Genomic DNA, 18,693 nt, shown 5'->3' with positions numbered 1-18,693 from the left:
TCTGTTTGTCCCGCCTCGGAGGGTGGGTGGAGTTGGAGCCGCACCAATGACCTCGCCGCCTGCGGGGGCCTAGGAGGGGCTTGGTTGAGTGGCAGCTCGTGTCGAAAGGCTCCGCAGGAGCGGCGAGCGCCTGTTTCATCTGCCGGCGGTAGGCGCTGTGAAGGGGCGGTTTCAAGGGGCGGGAGGAAGCCGGGGGCGGGACGGGAGGCCTCGGCGCCCCAACTCCGCTTGGCAGCAGGAAGCGGTGCGCAGGGCCGCTGGAGGAAACGGGAACCGCATCCCTAACCAGGTACGGGCCCTGAAGGGGCCCGCGGGGACTGGTCTGGGGGCGCGGGGTCTTCCCTGGGAGGAAGGTCGGCAGGCCTGGGGGTTATATCCGGGAGAACGTAGCCTTAGTCCCAAAGTTGATATAGAAGTGGTCGTCGGCTCCGCCCTGGATCTCCCCCTCCATCCAGCCGTGGACTGGTCCAGTCGTGCTCTTCAACTTGAACGTCTCCCTTCCCAAATTCCCTTTTGGCCCCCAAGAACCGGAACCTGGCATTGCATCGGTTCGGTGTCTTAGCCTATGCTTTACCTTCTGATCTGCATTATTATTTATCCTCACCAAAAAAACAGTGTCCAAAGATAGATGTGATTTATCCTCTTCGTTTGTTACGTAGAAAGCTATGAGGTATAGAAAGGTGAAACAATTGCCTAAGGCCACATGCAAAATTCAGTTCATTTCAGAAAAACTTATTGCGTAGAAAATATGTACCTAAGAGAGTGAGAGATCCTGGAGGAAAAATTAAGCCCTAGCTTAACCTCACGGTGTCTGCAATCCATTTGCTGAGACCAGGCTTTCTTTCATACTTAAATCTCAGGGTTTACTTGCTGTCTTGCTATTTAAAATCATCTTATTCAATTCCTCAAAAATTGAAGCCTCGTCATATATTTTGAATTCGTGTTTTTTTTTTTTAAGCAATTCAAGTGCAGAGTTTACAAAGTTAACCCTTATTGAGAGGGTCAAAATGAAAAAGAGTCTCTGCCCAATAGCTCCTGTTCTACTCTGCAGAGGTAGAAAGGCAACTGAGGATTATTCCTGCTGTTGGAATAGAATCTCCCACCTTAAACATTTTCCTTTGCTTTGTCACAAAATCATGTGACTATTTAGACCACAAATGTGCTTGTTGTATTCTCTTCTTTCAGGCTAAAGCTGCAGCAAAAATAAGTTTTAGTTCCTTAAAAGACATCAGATGGCAGTGGGTGGAGAAAGATAGAGAAACATGCAGGTGCCAGTCTGCTTGGTGACAGGCAAACAGTAGTTTTGGGTCATTCACAAAGTTGAAAATTCACATTGAGAATCAGAGGTTGACAGCGGTTGTAAAAGCATTTTTGGAAATTCCCGGTGGTTTGAATGAGAATCATACTCTGCTCAGGGTGAGGAGGGGGGACTTAGGTGTGCCTGAAAAGAGACAGTCACAATCTTAGGGACCCTTGCATAGTATTCAGGCATCTTCTAACTTGGAGCTCCTCTTCCCTTTATTTACAGGGAAGTTTCAGCACCTGAAAAAGCTTTGGATCCAAGAGGGATTATGCTTAAATACTTCAACTGCCTTTAAACACTCCAACATAAACAAATACACAAGTAAATAATTTGAAATAAATAAAATTAATTTGGGCAGATAGATGAAATAGGGATGGTGGAAATGTCATTAGTTTTTATTGAAGCTGAGTGATGTGTACATGGGTGATCTTTGTATTATTCTTTGTACTTTGGTATGTTTCTAAATTGCCATTAAAACAAAAAGGCCCACGTATAGTGCTCCCTGGAAGAACATAGACAAACTAATAATAGGAGTTTCTTCTGGAGAGGAGGGGAAGGAACCAAGGTTGACGTTTGGGGTCAAAGTAGAGTTCAATTTTTTTTTACTAGGATTACTTGTATTAGATATATTTAAAAATTTTTCATTAATAATAACCGTGAAACTATGGGTGATTTAGTCCAGCAAATTTTTCCAATTGGGAACTTGCATCTTTCAGATTTACATCCCAAATGGCACAGTGGGAAATGCTGCAGAATCTTGACAGTCCATTTCAGGACCAGCTGCACAAGCTCTACTCAAGTAGCTTCCTGCCAGCAGACATTCGACAGTACTTGGCTGCCTGGATTGAAGACCAGAACTGGTGAGGCCTTAGGAAGTAGAGGGTGGGCAGGAGGAGGGTGGTTCCTTTCTCCTGATCCCCCAAGACCCTGGGGACACAGACAGGAAACTGCTTGAGACCTCGGACAGTAACAATTTAGCAAAGGCACTGAAACTTGTCCTTCCTGGTCCCAAGGCAGGAGGCTGCATTGGGCAGTGATGATTCCAAGGCGAACATGCTCTTCTTCCACTTCTTGGACCAACTGAGTAATGAGTGTGGCCGTTGTAGTCAAGACTCTGAGTACTTGTTACAACAGCATAACTTACGAAAATTCTACCGGGACATCCAGGTACTTAGAGGAGCTGAGTATGACAGCTGAGCAGAACTGGGTCTAAGTGTAGAGGTGCAAGGGGTGGGGTAAGGAATAGGACCTGAAAGTGGAAAGGAAGGGGGGCAGCTCTGGGAAAAATGGGACAGAGGTTGGACTTAAGGGCAGGGTCTAGGTGACCCTATTTGGAGGGGGCTGGAGTTTGGGAAGCCAGTGGTGAAAGGAGAAAGGGCTAGGGAAAGGTATTGGGGACTCTGATGGGAAGGGTCTAGGGTCACTGGGAGTGGTCTAATTAGATGAATCTTTTCTCTTATCCTGTGCCAGGCCTTTTCCCAGGACCCCATCAAATTGGCCGAGCTGATCTTTAATCTCCTTCTGGAAGAGAAAAGAATTCTGATCCAGTCTCAGAGGACTCAATTGGTGAGAACAATTTGGTGGTGATGTTGGAAGCTCCTAAAGTAGGGAAGGTCTGTGGAAAGGCCTCGGAAAGTTTGTCACAAGAGAATCCTCCCACATTCTGTGGTGTAATTCAGGCCTGAATTTCAGAATGGAAGGGCCAAAATGTGCTCAGAGCTCCTTATTTCAGGACCAAGGTGAGCCAGCCCCTGGAGTACCACCTGTGGAAAGCCAGCCGCATGAGATTGAGTCCCGGATCCTGGAATTAAGGGCCATGATGGAGGTTGGTAGATGTGGTGAGATTTGGGATGGGTGGGACTCATCCTGTCTCCTCTCACAGAAGCAGCCTCACCTGGGTCCTGTCCCTTCTACAGAAGCTGGTGAAGTCCATTAGCCAACTGAAAGACCAGCAGGATGTCTTCTGCTTCCGATATAAATCTCATACCTCAGGTATGGGGGTTATTGAGGGTGGGGAAAAGACAGGTGCCTGCTGGGGAGCCAAAAGAGTAAAAGAATAAAAGGGAAAATCTGTGGGCAATAATCATCTTTGGCTTTACCTCATTGGCTGCAATTCAGTAGCTGTGCAAAGCTAGAAGTGCCGATGGTGGGGGTCAGGGACCGGAGGTGCGACTGAGTAACAGTTAGTGAATGTTGGAGAAAACTGCCTTACCAGACTGAGTGGGCTTCTGGTCCATGCATGGCTAGCCAGTCAGAATTTGTCTGAGGACCGAGAGGCGCCTGTGCTTTGCTTGGTTTCCCCTTTCCCCTCCAAAATTCCCCCATCCTGGCTCCAGATGAGCTGAATGAAACCTTACTCAGGAAGGAGAGGGGAAGGAGCCCTGGGTCTGTGCACTGGACTGACTCCTGCTTCCTGCCATCCAGTGAGGACTTCCTCTTTGGATCCGCATCAGACCAGACAGCAGCAACTTCTTCAGGAAACGCTCAATGAACTGGACAAAAGAAGGAAGGTGGGAAATAGGAGACAGGGAATTGGCAGCAGGGACCTCGGAATAATGAGGGGTCTGGAGCCCTGACCTCTTCACCTTGGCTTCTTTGTCTCCCCATCCCCAGTTGAGTGATAGAAGGCAATAGTGAGAGGAGCTTAGTATCCACTTATCTCTTTCCTAGGAGGTACTAGATGCTTCTAAAGCACTCCTGGGCCGATTAACTACCCTAATTGAATTACTGCTACCAGAGTTGGAGGAGTGGAAAGGCCAGCAGCAAAAAGCCTGCATTGGAGGGCCCCTGGACCACCGGTTGGAACAGCTGGAGAAGTGGTGAGAAGCACCTCCCAATGCTCTTGCATACCCCAGCCTGACTCCTAACCAACCCCCTGTGTTTTTTAAATTGTAAGGCCCAGCATATGCCCTCAAAAGATATTACCTTCATCACTGCTCTGCTCCCCGGAATGATCCCAGCTTCCCTGCTGACCGCAGTTACACTGCAGCATCGTCCTTGCTCCCGAGGGGGCCTAGAGCCCACGCCTTCATTTCTGAAAGTGATGAATGAACACACCTGGTTTCTCCTTCCTTTTTAATCACCTGATAAATACATTTTCTACTTTTTTTTAACTGCAGTGAAAAAAGAAAAAAAGATAATTACCTATTATCTTACTACTCAGATGAAGTTACTGTAATATTATTAAATAAAAATTGAATCATAGTGTTCACGCTGTTTTGAAACTTGTGAGGTTTTCCTTTTTAATTTAGCAGTATATTATATGTATTTATCCATGTTATTTGAAGTAGCTGCATAATAGCTCTCTCTATAGAGGTAACCTACTCTTTTAAATGTTCTCTCATGAAAATTTTCATTTTAATTTAAATGTAAAAAACATGCCACAGAGTGCACGAGTGGTTCAGTGGTAGAATGCTTGCCTTCCATGTAGGAGGCCCGGGTTTGATTCCTGGCCTGTGCACCCAAAAAAAAAAACACATAAAAAATAATAAATAAGTAAATAAATAAAAAAGAAAAACAATAAAAAACATTCCACCACTTTTCAGGTAAACAGAAGAATGATTATGTAGGACTTAGGGTAGAGGATTAGCACTTAAATTGGAGTTGCAAACCTATCCATCACCTAATACAGAATATAGCAAGCTGCAACCTGTGGGTGATTTCTTCCAGTTATCAACAATGCTGTATAAGTATCCTCATAGTTATCTTTATTTACATCCTTTATCATTTCCTTAATATAAATTCTGAGAAGTGGTAATTTTGAGCTCCAGTGTGTATATACTTTTTCTTGCTGGTGGTAGTGTTGATCCTGCTTCTTTTTTATTATTTGGAAATACCTTTCTTTCTTTTACTGATTATAAATGTAATATAGCAAAATAATAATAAATGTAATATATACTGTAAAAAATTCCGACAACTTAAGAATAAAAGGAAGTAAAACCACCCATAATCTCACCATCCAGAGGTACCCACTGTTAGCATATTTTTAACACATTTTCCAGATTTTTCCTATGCATATACACAAATATACATCTATTTTAAACAGATGTCAGATTATACCATGTATGGATTTCTTAAATTTTTTTAAATTTAATATTTTTGGACTTTTTTTCATGTAAATAATTTGGCTGTATATCATTATTTTTAATGCTTGCATAGTATTCTGTGACATGAATATGCCCAAATTGATATGAACAGTACCAGTTGTTTCTAATTTTCCATTAGAAATAATCCAGTTATGAATATCCTTGTCTTCATGCATTCATCTGATTATTTCTTTAGGCTATATCTTAGAAACAAAATATTCAAAATGTGTGCCCACTTTTGAGGTTTTTTTTTTTAAAGAAGCCTTCCAACAAACTTGTCCCACTTTGTTTGCTTATATGCAGTATATGACTGTTTTCCTGTCACTGCATTGATTATTATTATTTATTACAGAGGCAGTAAAGCATAGTAGTCAAAAGCATCAATTTTCTGGCTTGACTGCCTGGATTCAGATACAAGCTTGATCCTTTACTAGTTTTATGACCTTGCCTCCATTTTATCTTCTATAAAATGGGGATAATAATGGTACCATTATTATTATTAATATTAATATTATTATCATAGGGCTGTTGTGAGGATTAAATGCATTAATATGTGTAGAGCACTTAAAACAAATGGTACATACCCTGTATATAAAAGTTAGCTATTATAACAGTAATGTCTTTTTTTCTTTTTAAAAATTTTCTTTAGTAATAAATCGTTTATCCTGTTTCATGTTTGAAAGTGGCTTTGATTTTTATTACTTAGCTTATGAATCATGTTGAATAATCTTACATATGCTTCTTGGATTCTTTTTAGACCCCAATTAGTTTGTAGCTCTCCACGTGGCTGAAGAAGAGCACTTAGGGCTTGGATTGGGGCTCCAGGAAACTCATCAATTCCCTTCTGCTTGGACTCTATCACTCAGGTTCACAGATGGAGCAAAGCTCTTGTTTCACCTGCGGCAGCTATTGAAGGAACTGAAGGGATTGAGTCACCTGGTTAGCTATCAGGATGACCCCCTGATCCAAGGGGTTGACCTACGGGAGGCCCAGGTCACAGAGTTGCTGCAGCGTCTGCTCCACAGGTCTAGAGGCCAGGGAGAGACCTGGAGGGAGGGACAGAGGGAAGAAACGAATAGAGCCATTCTTGCAGATCCTGAGCTGTATATTCTTTCCATGTTTTTCTCCCCAGTGCCTTTGTGGTAGAAACCCAGCCCTACATGCCCCAAACTCCCCATCGGCCCCTCATCCTCAAGACTGGGAGCAAGTTCATGGTCCGAACAAGGTTGGTCCTGCAGAACTCATTCCTGCTCCCGTTTTCCTATCCTGGGCACTATGCGTTCTTTGGCTTTCAGAACATCCCACCCTAGGACTTTTCGTCTCCCATTCCTCCTCTCTCCACCAACATCTTTCCTTATCTTTTTCAAATATCTGGCTTTTCCAGAGATCGAAGTTGACCACTCTTTCCCCATCCTCTCCCCTTCCCCACAGGTTGCTGGTGAGGCTCCAGGAAGGCAATGAGTCATTAACAGTGGAAGTCTTCATTGACATGTAAGTTGGGGCAGGTGAAGGGTGGGACCAAGTGGTGCCCCAGACATAGGCTGGTAGAATGGAGGAGGCACCCACTCACCCACTCCTCACAGCAGGACCCTGGGATCGTTTCCCCTTTTCACTACTACTTCATAGGAATAATACCTTACCCCTTTTGCTGGATACTTCTAAAGTGGAATACAGCATGTCAAGTGTTCATTTAATTATCATAGTGCATCACTATACAAATGAAGAAACAGGCTCTGAGAGATTATGTCTCTTGCATAAGGCCACATAGCTAGTGAGCTGCAGTTAGGTTTCCTATCTTCTACATTGTTTTGCTTCCCAATGATTTTTTTGTGTGTGTGTATTTCTTTTTAGGAATCCTCCTCAAGTGCAAGGGTAGGTGCCTGAAAAGGATGCTGCAAGCAGTTGTGCACTGCATAACCTGCGCTGCCACGTGCGGCGGCCCTGGTGGGAGCACTCACAAGCAGGACTGGGGATTGTGGGGGAGGCCTGACTTGAGGTGGGACTTTGTTGTCTTCCCTCTGGTTCTTTAGGATAACTGCTCCCTTTCTCCATATTTCTTCATCCTCCTGAACTAGCTTCCGGAAATTCAACATTCTGACTTCAAATTGCAAAACTTTGACCCCCGAGAAGGGGCAGAGGCAGGGCTTAATTTGGGATTTCGGGCACCTGGTAAGAATTTCCAGGAGCTTAGGCTTCTGATACAAGGGAACAGGGGCCGGGTGTTTCCCAGAGCTTGGGAGGCCTTGAGGGTAAAACAGGGGTTCCGGGGACCATGGGATCCCCACTCGGACATTCTCTTTCCTCTCCTTCAATTCCCAGACTCTGGTGGAGCAACGTTCAGGGGGTTCGGGAAAGGGCAGCAATAAGGTGAGGCCTGGACAGAGGATTGGGTGGCAGGAGGGACTTGCCAAAGGCCCTCTGGTCACTGTGTCCTTGGCTGTCCAGGGGCCGCTGTGTGTGACAGAGGAACTGCACATCATCAGCTTCACAATCAAATACACCTACCAGGGTCTGGAGTTGGAACTGAAAGTAAGTGAGAGTGGAGAGCAGGCCGATCTGAATTAGACTTGGGAGAAGCATAAAAAGGAGGTAAACGGAAGCTTCACCCACCTACACCCACCCCCACCCCACCCCTGCAATATCTGCTACTGGAAATAGCGCATCCCTCGCCTGTGACCCATGTCTTCTCCCCAGACAGACACCCTCCCCGTGGTGATTATTTCTAATTTGAACCAACTCTCGATCGCCTGGGCCTCGGTTCTCTGGTTCAACCTACTGAGTTCAAATCCCCAGGTAGGAGGTGGGAAGGAGACCGCTGCAGCCTGGTGTAGGCTGGGGAGGAAGGGTGTGGAGGCTTGTTGTGTGGGCCTCCTTCTGAGCCGCGCTGTTCTCCTCCCACCCCACCAGAACCAGCAGTTCTTCTCCAGCCCCCCGAGGGCCCCCTGGAGCCTCCTGGGCCCTGCTCTCAGTTGGCAGTTCTCCTCCTACATTGGCCGCGGCCTCAACCCGGAGCAGCTAAGCATGCTGAGGGACAAGCTGTTTGGTACCCATCTCCTTCTATTCTCTCCGCCTCTCCCCAGCCCTAGCCCATCACGGCTCTCTGTCTCCTGCCTGTCCCAGGAGCTCTGGCGTCCCCATCAGCTGGCCATCTGTGCCTCTCTGTCCTACAGGGCAGAACTCCAGGGTGGGGAGTCCCATGTTGTCCTGGGCTGACTTCACCAAGGTAAGGTCCTGGGCCCCCTGCAGCGAGATCCAGCCCCCAGCCCAAACACTGGCCCTTCCTGGCCCCACACCTCTTCCTGCCTTTCCATTCCTCCGTCAGCGTGAGAGCCCCCCCGGCAAGCTACCATTCTGGACATGGTTGGACAAAATTCTGGACCTTGTCCATGACCATTTGAAGGATCTCTGGAATGATGGGTAAGGTCTTGGCCCAGGTGCTTTTCTCATTTTGGGGTGGACTCTGGGCGCCCTCGTGTGGCGAACAGTGAGAGTAGAAATGTGAGGTCATATCTCCTCAATTTAATAATAGTAATGGCTATTATTATTATAAAAACAGGCAGCATTTGTGAAGTACCTAATATATTCAGAGCCTGCTGGGTGCTCATGAATTATCTCATTTAATCCTACAACTACGCCAAATGGAGTATGTTGCCGCCCTCATTTACAAGTGAAGAAACCAAAGCTCAGAGAATTAAAGAACCTACCCAAGGGACAGAGTTAGGATTCAACTCCAGGCCTGTCTGACTCCAAGCCTGTGCTCTTTCTACTGTCCCTCCTGCTGATCTGTGTAGCACCCTGTCTCCTCTCTATGCTCTCGCCAAATCCTCACTCTGCTTTGAGCCCGGGGAGGTGGGTATCATCAGTGCAGTGAAGTAGCTCAGCCAAGATGAAACAGGTTTTCAGCGGCAGAACCAGGGCTGAAACCCGGAACTCGGGGGGCCAGGAGGCAAGAAGGCCTCACAGCCGGTGTCTGTGCCCTAGCTTCATCATGGGCTTTGTAAGCCGGCGCCAGGAGCGACGGCTGCTGAAGAAGACCATCTCTGGCACCTTTTTACTGCGCTTCAGTGAATCATCAGAAGGGGGCATTACCTGCTCCTGGGTCGAGCACCAGGATGATGGTCAGACTCACAGCTGCTTGGTCCTGCCATCCCCACAGCCTCTCCCTTCTACCTGGCTGCCCTTTTGTTCCTCTTCGGCTTCCCTGGCCCTGCCCTGAAGCCCTCCGCAGGTCTAGGGGTGGCCATCCAGGGTGGGGGACTCCTAGACCATACGTCTTCCTTTCCGCATGCCTGAGCCTGCATCCGCTCTCCAGATAAGGTGCAGATCCACTCTGTGCAGCCCTATACAAAGGAGGTACTGCAGTCACTCCCACTGACCGAGATCATCCGCCACTACCAGCTGCTCACAGAGGAGAACATACCCGAGAACCCGCTGTGCTTCCTCTACCCTCGGATCCCCCGGGATGAGGCTTTCGGGCGCTACTATCAGGAGAAAGGTGGGAATCACTGACATACTTCACTGCTTGACAGCTGGGATCCTCAACCATCTACAAATCCAATTCCTCCCTTTCAGAGATGGGGAAATTGATAACCCACGAAGTTGAGGGGTTTGTCCGTGGGGCACTGCTGGTTATTAGAGAGATGACTGTCAGGACCACCTGCACTGGGGCACGAGGGGGTGCTGTGTCCAACCGCTGATGGGTGCCCCCCCATGTATGCCCCCACAGTTAATCTGCAGGAACAGAGGAAATACCTGAAACATAGACTTATTGTGGTCTCTAACAGGTGAGATATGTGCTCTTTGCCAATCTTCCATAATCCTTTTTGACTGATAGTAGTGACTCTGACCTGCCCAATTTAGACCCTCCAGCCTTTGCTCCCTACAGACCCACACGCTCAAGCCTTCTAGTTGTCATTGTTGCTGTTTTTCTTGCTCCCCTAACCACTCTCCTTTCTCATATTTTCCTGCTACTATTCTTAGGTTGTCTCCACAGGGATGTCTGGTAAGAACAGTCATGATCCCAAATATTAGCAGATACCTCTTGGTACCAAGCATGGTACATTTTTTCATTTAATTTTTGTGGCAGCCTGTCAGAGTAGATTATCGTCATCACCATCATTGCCACATTTATTTATGTCTCAGGCACTGGACTAAGAGCCTGATGTCTCTTTTCGCATTTATTGAATCTTCACAGGAGTCCTATGCTGTAGGCACTGATATTGTTTTCAGCTGAGGAAGCTGAGGTTTACGGTAGTGAAGTGGCATACCTGAAGTACATGGCTCATAAATGATCTAGGTCTGTTGGACTCCAAAGCCCTGCTTTTAGCCCACCTATACTACCTCTCAAGTATTACTAGGTTTTGCTGTTCCCATTTTACCCCCTCTCAGAGGCTTGGAGAGGTTAGTTAACTTACCTAAGATCATCCAGCTGGTAAATGGTAGGATTTGAGGTCTGGCCAGCTTGACTCCTAAGCTTATGTGCTTATCCTTCTGCTTTGCTGCCTTTTTAGATTAGAGATACTGCCTTTGTTTGCTCTCCCATTACCCACTTCACTAAACCACTGAGCCTTACTCCTTTGTCTGTTTGGATATCCAGACAGGTGGATGAGCTACAACAACCACTGGAGCCTAAGCTTGAGCCAGGACAGGAGTCATTGGAGTTAGAGCCAGGGCTGGCACCGGGGCCAAAGCCAGGGCAAGACCTGGAGTTAGAGCCACTACTAGAGGCAGGGCTGGATCTGGGGTTCCTGCTGGAGCCTGCTCTGGAGCTCACACCACAAAGAATGCTGGAATCAGAGGTGAAGCTGGAGACTGTTCTAGAGCCTGTATCACAGCCAGTACCAGAGCCAGATTTGCCCCAAGATCTGAGCAACCTGAACATTGAAGATATGGAAAGTAAGTGATGAAATGGGTCTAGAGAGGAGGTGACACATACCCTTTCCCAACTTCCCTCTCTTCCCCATTAAAGAAAAGGCTGAGCTTCAAGCTCCTCACTGGCCAGAAACTCATTTTCTAGTGATTCCTTTTATTTGGAAATGCACAAGTGTCCCCCATCCCACCGTCCTTCTACTCCTCAAATCTCCACTCAGGCCCTGTCCAGGGATCCCCAGCCATCTTCCCTCACTTTCCCTGCTGGGTTGGAAACTTTTTACTTAAGATCAGGCCCTGATTTCCCTCTCTGGACTGCTTAGTCTTCAGAAACTCTATGAAGATTGAAGAAATCATGCCAAATGGTGACCCACTTCTGGCTGACCAGAGCACCATGGATGAGACTTACAGCTTCTGCCCCAGCCATTTCCAGATGGATGGGTCCTTGATGCCTTCTGACTACTAGGAACGACACTTCCTTTGTTCTTTCCCTATCTCTTGTCCCTCCTACGTTCCAAATCATAATGTTGCTCTTCAAGGTTGGGAAATTAGGCATGTGCCCCTTCTAAGCTGGGTGAACCCTGGGGAAGCAGAGAAAGCCTAATGTGGATATGGAAGGGGCACCACCCAATCAGAACAGATGCTGAATGAGGATTTAACCAGAATTTTGAGACTGCCTTCTGTGCTAAGGACATGTAGGAGTCCTTGGGGTGGGCCAGGTCAGTTGAGGGCGACTTGGAGGCTTCAAGGCAGTGGCTCTTTCCCAGCACAGAAGTATTTCAATATTTTAATAGCTGGTAAGGCTAAGCTGTTGCACACTGACATTGGCCCTTGCTGGGGAGGGAGATGTGATCAAACTCACTCCATTTCTCTCTTCTGGCTCCTTCCTGTCAAGTAGAACCCTTCCCTTTTTTCTTCTCTTCATTCCTGGTTCAAGTCCTAAATTCCTTCTTTTCTGCCGGGGCTGAGAGCTTTCTACCTCACCCCACCGTGTGAAATTCCATCCTGAAGAAGGGGGTATAGGGTAGACCTCCTCTTGTCCATCTCCTCCACCAAGCTGGCCATACCCATCCCACTCCTATAAAGTGGTCCTGCCCACCTGATGTGCCTGTGTAGCTTTGCACTCTAACTTGTCTGCTTAATCTCCACTTTTCCAATGTTTAGGAGACAAATCGTTCCTGGATGCCAGGATGGTGAGGTGGCTGGGAATTTAGGGATTGCTTTTATAGTACTGGGCAGAATCTGGTATTTTTACAGAAGAAGAGAAGACCTGGGTCTTAGCTGTCTATTAGATATCATCCTTTTTCTTTTGTACCTGAAAGGGGAGTCTCTATTCCTGTGTGTATATCCAGGCAAAGAATAAGTTGCTGGTACTTGGAACTGTGAAGGTTTATCATGGGACTCTGGACAACCTCACACCTTCACCACTCCCAGGAAACCCCAGGCAACAACTGCCTTGCTCCAAGATGTGCTGTGGGTATCACATGAGACATAAAAGAAAATGAGGTCCTGTGCATGTGGCTGCTTCCTGCCTTTTGTGTCAGAGAATCTCGTTCATTAAAGGACCGTTCTTAGAGAGAAGTGGCTAATAAACTTTGTGCTGATTTGGAAGTGCTTGTCTCCGAACTCCTTTACTTCTCTGTTCCCAAAGACTCATGAGCTTGGGAACACCAGCAGGCCATGTAGGTGTAAGGTCAACAAATTGTGATCTCTCCTCCCCTTAGCCCAGTATTCCCCTCTTGCCAATGTTTTTTCTTTCTTGTTCCCTCTGTTTAGAGCAGCTCTTCCATTCCCTAGACTTTTCCACGGGGTCTTTGAGGTATAGATGGGTGGGAGGTGGGGAGAGCACATAGTTGCATAACCAAGTTCATGATCACTTAGCTGGTTAGAAAGCCAAGATACAAACCAGGATCTGCCTGACTTGGAAGAACACGCCCTTCATATCCATGTCGTGACTATGGAGAATAGGAAAGGAAATGATCACTAGCCTCTTCCTTTCATAGACAGTTAACCCTTCTAGGGTAACCAAAGTCCCTTCTGAAGGGGCCCACAGATGTCCTTCTTTAGGGGAAGATCCCATTGATTTGGGGAATTTACTTTCCTCTTCCTGGAATGCCCTAACTGCTCAAAACTGAGCTCTGACTTTTGCTTCTGTAGTGATCTCAAAACTGTCTTTGGCCAGATATACTCTTGACTAAGCAAGCAGAGAAGGAGGCATAAGATCAAGGAGCAAGTGAGGGGCCCCATCTAGGAACCTCAATTCCTAATCTCAACCCCCTTACAATGCCATTCTGTTTGCCCAGTCATTCAGGGATTAATACCAGAAAGATCCCATTACTCCATCTACTGGGGGATCATGAGAAAATAATGACTCTCCACTATAGCCCTTCAGAGAAGAAAGGGACACACATTGTAGTCTCTTGGCCCTACTTTGCCATTCTGCTTCCTTCTCCCAACCACTCTTAGAAATAAGACACCCTCAAGAGAACCTCTTTTGTTACTCAGATGTGGCCTCTCTCTCTCAGCCAACATGACAACCAAACTCACTGCCCTCCCCCCTTTCTACATGGAATATGATTCCCAGAGGTGTGGACCTTCCTGGTAACATGGGACAGAAATCCTAGAATGAGCTGGAACTCAGCACCAAGGGATTGAAAAAACCTTCTCGACCAAAAGGGGGAAGAGTGAAATGAGACAAAGTGTCAACGGCTGAGAGATTCCAGAGTGGAGAGGTTATCCTGGAAGTTGTTCTTACGCATTAAATAGATATCACCTTTTTAGTTAAGGTGTAATGGAGAGACTGGAGGGAACTGTCTGAAAATGTAGAGCCGTGTTCCAGTAGCCATGTTTCTTGACGATGATTGTATAATGATATAGCTTTCGCAGTGTGACTGTGTGATTGTGAAAACCTTGTGTCTGATGCTTCTTTTATCTACCTTATGGACAGATGAGTAAAACATATGGATTAAAAGTAAATAAATAATAGAGGGGGAACAAATGTTAAAATAAATTTAGTAGATTGAAATGCTAGTGATCAATGAAAGAGAGGGGTAAGGGGTATGGTATGTATGAATTTTTAGCTGTTTTCAGTTCTTTTTCTGAATTGATGCAAATGTTCTAAGAAATGATCATGATGATGAATATACAACTATGTGATGAAAAAAGAATGTTCATATTGTATGTTGATTGGTTTTATTAATAAAAAGTAAAAAAAAAATAGGGGGAAAAAAGAAGACTCAGATATCCACATAAATAATTCTTTATTTAAAGCACATAATTTAGTATAAATATAATAAATAATCCTCCTCTCTAAACTCTTCCCATGAGTATAAATAATCCCAAATATTCCCTTCCCATTTAATAAATACCCAATCTTGTCATAGGTCATCATCACAAGTCAGTCAGTATTGGTAATTTTTCAATATATGCAAGTCCCAGTAGAACTAATGGGCTAATTAATGTGATGGCTCACAGTTGCGTGGGGTGAGAGATTCATCTTGGTCTCACTGAGCCATGGAGATCTGAGTACCATCCTTAAGCTGCTGGCTTTAGGGGCTTAGACTTGCTGCTCCATGGGCAAAGACCCGGGCAACTACAGCCACAAAGGCCTGGAGACTGCGAAGGATCTTGAGGCGAAGAAGAAAGCGTTGCCACGGCTGGCTGGGTCTTGGGCTTGCGGTCTGCTGAGTCTCCCAGTGGTGCCCCTCAGGCTAAAAGAGCATAGGATATAGTCACAGAGGACTCTAGATCTTTTTTTTTTTTTTTTTTTTTTTTTAAAGAGAGAGGGAGGAAAGGAAGGAAAGACAGAGAAGGAAGGAAGGATGGAAGGGAGGAAGAAAGGGAAACATTTTTAAACATTTTCTTGTTTTATTATATTTTGTTTGTTTGTTTGTTTTTTACATGGGCTGGGGCCGGGAATCGAACCGGGGTCCTCCGGCACGGCAGGCAAGCACTCTTGCCCGCTGAGCCACCGCGGCCCGCCCAGGACTCTAGATCTTTAACCCCCTAGTTCCTGGCTCTGAAATCTGCAAGCCCATCCTCCAGGCCCTTAGTTCATACCTGTAGGAGTTGGCTGAGGCCCAGGAGGGATGCATGTAGCTGGTCCACAGGACCTTCAGGGAATAATGAAGGCTCTCCTTTGAAAATATCTGAGCCCAGCAGCTTCTCATAAAAAATAAGGCCCTGGTGGATCCTTTGCAAGCAGAACTAGAGACAGAATAAAGTAAAGATGGTGAATGCCCTCTTCCTACTCCATTCACAGAAGACCCAACCAGTTCTTATTTACCCTTCTCAGACATGACTACTACCCTTGGTGCTAACCATGTCCCTACTCCCCTCACCCTTGCAGCCCAGTACCTCCTCAGTGGTACCTGACTGTTGTGCCTGAGTCCTTGGGGATCACAGCCATCCCCACACTGGATATAAGGGACATCATTTGTAATCTTGTCATCTTCCTCTTCTCTTGGTAGATCCTGGAATGGAAGAGGAGATTGGAAGAGTGAAACAACAAAAGGAGTTCTTTTAAACCCCACCTGGCCCCTCAAGCCCATTATTTTTTCCCAGGAACCCCACTTCCCTGACCCCTCTCACTCCCTAATGGCCTATAGTCCTTCAGCTTCCACTCAAGGCCACAGAATCTCCACTGCAGCCTGGGAAGGCTTGGAAAGGCTACCCTTTGGTCACAGTGTATGAACTCACCACCATGGGTCCCACTAGTGGATGTGCACTCCAGGCCAGAGTGCAGAGCTTCTGTGAGAGCAGCTGGCACTGAGCCCAGGAAGGGCTGCTGCCCCCAGGCACTGACCTGCCCTGAATAGTACAGGGCAGCAGCAACAGCAGCATCACAGCTCTGATCCCCAGCATCTCGTTGCCCGCTTCCAAAATCTGGCTGGCTCAGAGCCTGGCACCAGTCCTTCTGGAATCACTGCCCACTTCCCCTTGCTCTGAGGCTGATTCTCTGTTTTGCGTCTCTGATTTGGTTCCTTCTGTTGTTCACCAAGTATCTGAACTGCTTCCTGCTGTTTCTCTCCCTTTGTCTCTGAGTCTCTTTTTAAGGCCCCTGCATTGTATGGTCCACCCTTTATACTAGCAGGTGACTCACAGCAGGTGGGATTCCCCTCCCTGCATCATCCCCCTCCGTGGAGAGCCCAGGTATGCAGCCTCAGTTCTAGGGGAAATGAGTCGTGTTGGTTGCTGTGGCTGGAGGCCTGGAATGGGACATATGTGTAATGCTCTCCAGGAATTGAAAGGCTGTAGAAGGGGAGAAGTGTGGGGTGGGGGTGGGGGGGAGAGTATCGAATATTTAAATGAATTTTGTTCCAAGTTCCTTCCTGTTTAACCTTTCCCTGACCTTTTTCTTTCTCAAAGCTATATTCCACCCCCAACCTAATTTCCTCACCTCTTCTTGCCTGAGGAAATATTGAAGCAGAGAAGTATTCATTCATCTCCCAATACAATGGCAAGCTCAATTTGGAGTGAAGAAATTAGTTTCCACCTGATGCCCTCTACCTAAGAATAAGGAGGCTTCTTTTCCTCTGTTATTTTCACTGGGTGGCCCTGGTTACATAGGAGAGAAGGATTTGTGAACCAGAAACTCGTATAAGTACCATAAAAAGTATTACTGTTCCCCTACGTCAGGCCTCACTGTGAAGGTTAGGAGGTCTGTTGAGGATAAGAGGATTGTTGCTAAGAACCATTTGATTCCTCAACCCTAGTGGCCCAAGATTTCACAGGCTTTGTGTGATTCAGGTGTTGGTTTCTTTGGGACGCCAGTGTAAGCAAGGGCTACAAGTCCAACTTAGACAGTCTAGCATCCAGACCCTTTCCCAAGGCCAAGAAGTCCTGGAGCTCTGGGCAGTTGAAGGAGCACAGTGTCAGTGACCCTAGCTGGAACTTCAACCTGTTGCATCCATGGGTAAAATCCGCTGACTCTGATTTCATCACCCTCCCTGATGCAACATCCAGTGTAACAGCTGAGAATGTGAGGCTGGGCGTGGGAGCAGAGGGTGGTCCAAAGCTGGGACTTCCCCGACCCCAGGGGAGGGTCCCAGAATAATCTAGACGTCAGAATGAGGCCATGGGTGACCACATAGCTGGCTCGCAAAGCCTTCCCAAGAGGGTGACCCTTTCCTCTGAGAAACTTGCCCTTGAAAGGGGTCTCCCTTCCTTAGAATCATACAAAACTGCCTAATGAAACTTCTGGTTCAGATACTATGATGCTGTGGTAAATCTACTCTAAGGATGAAATATATTTCCAGCATCAGAGAGATTATCTAAGTTTTGGTGAGAAATAGTTTGCTTCTTCCTACGTAGGGTGGACACAAATGGAAATTGGAGGGAGGAGAATAGAGGAGCTCATTTCACTCGGGTATATAATGTTGCCTATGTTCTTCCCACCTCTGTTCCCCATTCTGGGAGCTCTAAAGGATAGGAGATGGAAGGTGAAGAGGAGGAACAGGAGGAAGTGGAGCACTGGGGGATGGGATGAGAGACAAGGGTGAGTTGGAGGCACGGGGCTCAGCTGCTTTGTTTCACTTCCTGGTGCTGCAGGAGCCGGGTAGGAAACAGGGTTGGTGGGGCGACTGTGGGACTGTTGTACGGCAGGAACTACTTCCAGGACAACATCTGACCTGGAGTTGCAAGGAGCCCTTGACGTCAGCTGGGCCTCAACTGTTATGCAAATCACATTCACAAAATACTCCTCATAACAAAAACAATTTTAAAACATAAAAAATGAAAAGTAACAAGACACCCCTAAGCAAGTCTTTCCAGTTGGGTGTCCAGATTCCAAAGCCAGTTGAAGTTCCCCCAGGTGGTTAATAATGATGGCTAAAATATACCCAACTTTCACTTTATGCCAAGTATTTGTACTTGGTCTGAGGACTTAACATGTACTAACCCATTTAATTCTCACAACTCCGTTAATATCATTATTATCCCCATATTACAGATGAACAAACTGAGGAGCACAGAAAAGAAGTTGTTCAAGAACACAGAAGTACCAAGTGACCAGAAGTCCAGCGTAATTTGGGTTCAGAATCTACCTTCTTAATCATTACACTATATTCTGTGGAGACACAAGACCATCTGTAACTTACAAAGCTCATTTAGCACAGGTATCTTTGGCTCTTTAATTCTCATGATTCAAGAAGTCTTTCTCAATTTGACCTATATATGGAAATTTATCAAAGTGTAGGAACCGTCTAGATCGCTCAGCATCTATTTTTGTGTGAAGTTTTAAACCAAAGGATCTGAAATCAGATCAGTTTGAGAGACCCTCTAAGTTAGGTAGGTTGCTTTTTTTCTTCAGTCTAGGATCCCCAGAGTCATGGAAGTTTAGCTACCAGCTTTTATTGAGATAGAGAAATGCTTTAAACTGTATCCTCCATGAGGAATTACTCCTACTAGAGTCCCACTTTGTGGTCTTCAGAAACAGTA

At 46.3% G+C, this 18,693-nt stretch overlaps 2 protein-coding genes across 6 annotated transcripts; one reads left to right on the top strand and one right to left on the bottom strand.

Moving 5' to 3' along the window:
* The first annotated feature begins 41 nt into the window (after window positions 1-41).
* On the top strand, window positions 42-12,867 carry STAT2 (signal transducer and activator of transcription 2). 5 transcript variants are annotated; one of them, XM_077111051.1, is made up of 24 exons: window positions 42-148; window positions 2,020-2,163; window positions 2,317-2,470; window positions 2,774-2,869; window positions 3,036-3,128; window positions 3,220-3,295; window positions 3,665-3,813; window positions 3,974-4,122; window positions 6,255-6,413; window positions 6,521-6,613; window positions 6,820-6,879; window positions 7,240-7,260; window positions 7,464-7,557; window positions 7,708-7,755; window positions 7,834-7,917; window positions 8,083-8,181; window positions 8,296-8,431; window positions 8,559-8,611; window positions 8,711-8,805; window positions 9,370-9,506; window positions 9,701-9,883; window positions 10,115-10,172; window positions 10,985-11,283; window positions 11,580-12,867. In XM_077111051.1, the coding sequence occupies exons 2-24, from the start codon at window positions 2,033-2,035 to the stop codon at window positions 11,720-11,722; spliced, it is 2,610 nt and encodes an 869-aa protein (XP_076967166.1). In that variant the 5' UTR covers window positions 42-148; window positions 2,020-2,032; the 3' UTR covers window positions 11,723-12,867. The 5 variants fall into 5 exon arrangements, with proteins under 5 accessions (XP_076967166.1, XP_076967165.1, XP_076967167.1 ...); XM_077111050.1 differs by lacking the exon at window positions 42-148 and adding an exon at window positions 156-289; XM_077111052.1 differs by lacking the exon at window positions 42-148 and adding an exon at window positions 1,526-1,624 and having other exon boundaries at window positions 3,728-3,813.
* Window positions 12,868-14,530: 1,663 nt separating this feature from the next.
* Window positions 14,531-16,291, bottom strand: IL23A (interleukin 23 subunit alpha). Its single transcript, XM_077111048.1, has 4 exons — window positions 15,955-16,291; window positions 15,627-15,728; window positions 15,316-15,462; window positions 14,531-14,966 (listed from the first exon to the last, which is right to left on the bottom strand). Exons 1-4 carry the CDS (start codon window positions 16,117-16,119, stop codon window positions 14,805-14,807), a joined length of 576 nt encoding a protein of 191 aa, XP_076967163.1. The 5' UTR covers window positions 16,120-16,291; the 3' UTR covers window positions 14,531-14,804.
* Between the last annotated feature and the right edge of the window lie 2,402 nt (window positions 16,292-18,693).

This window comes from Tamandua tetradactyla, chromosome 7, assembly GCF_023851605.1.
Source record: "Tamandua tetradactyla isolate mTamTet1 chromosome 7, mTamTet1.pri, whole genome shotgun sequence".
Classification (NCBI taxonomy): Eukaryota; Metazoa; Chordata; class Mammalia; order Pilosa; family Myrmecophagidae; genus Tamandua; species Tamandua tetradactyla.
Note: the sequence above shows the minus strand (reverse complement) of the source record. Positions and strands in the feature narration are given on the sequence as shown.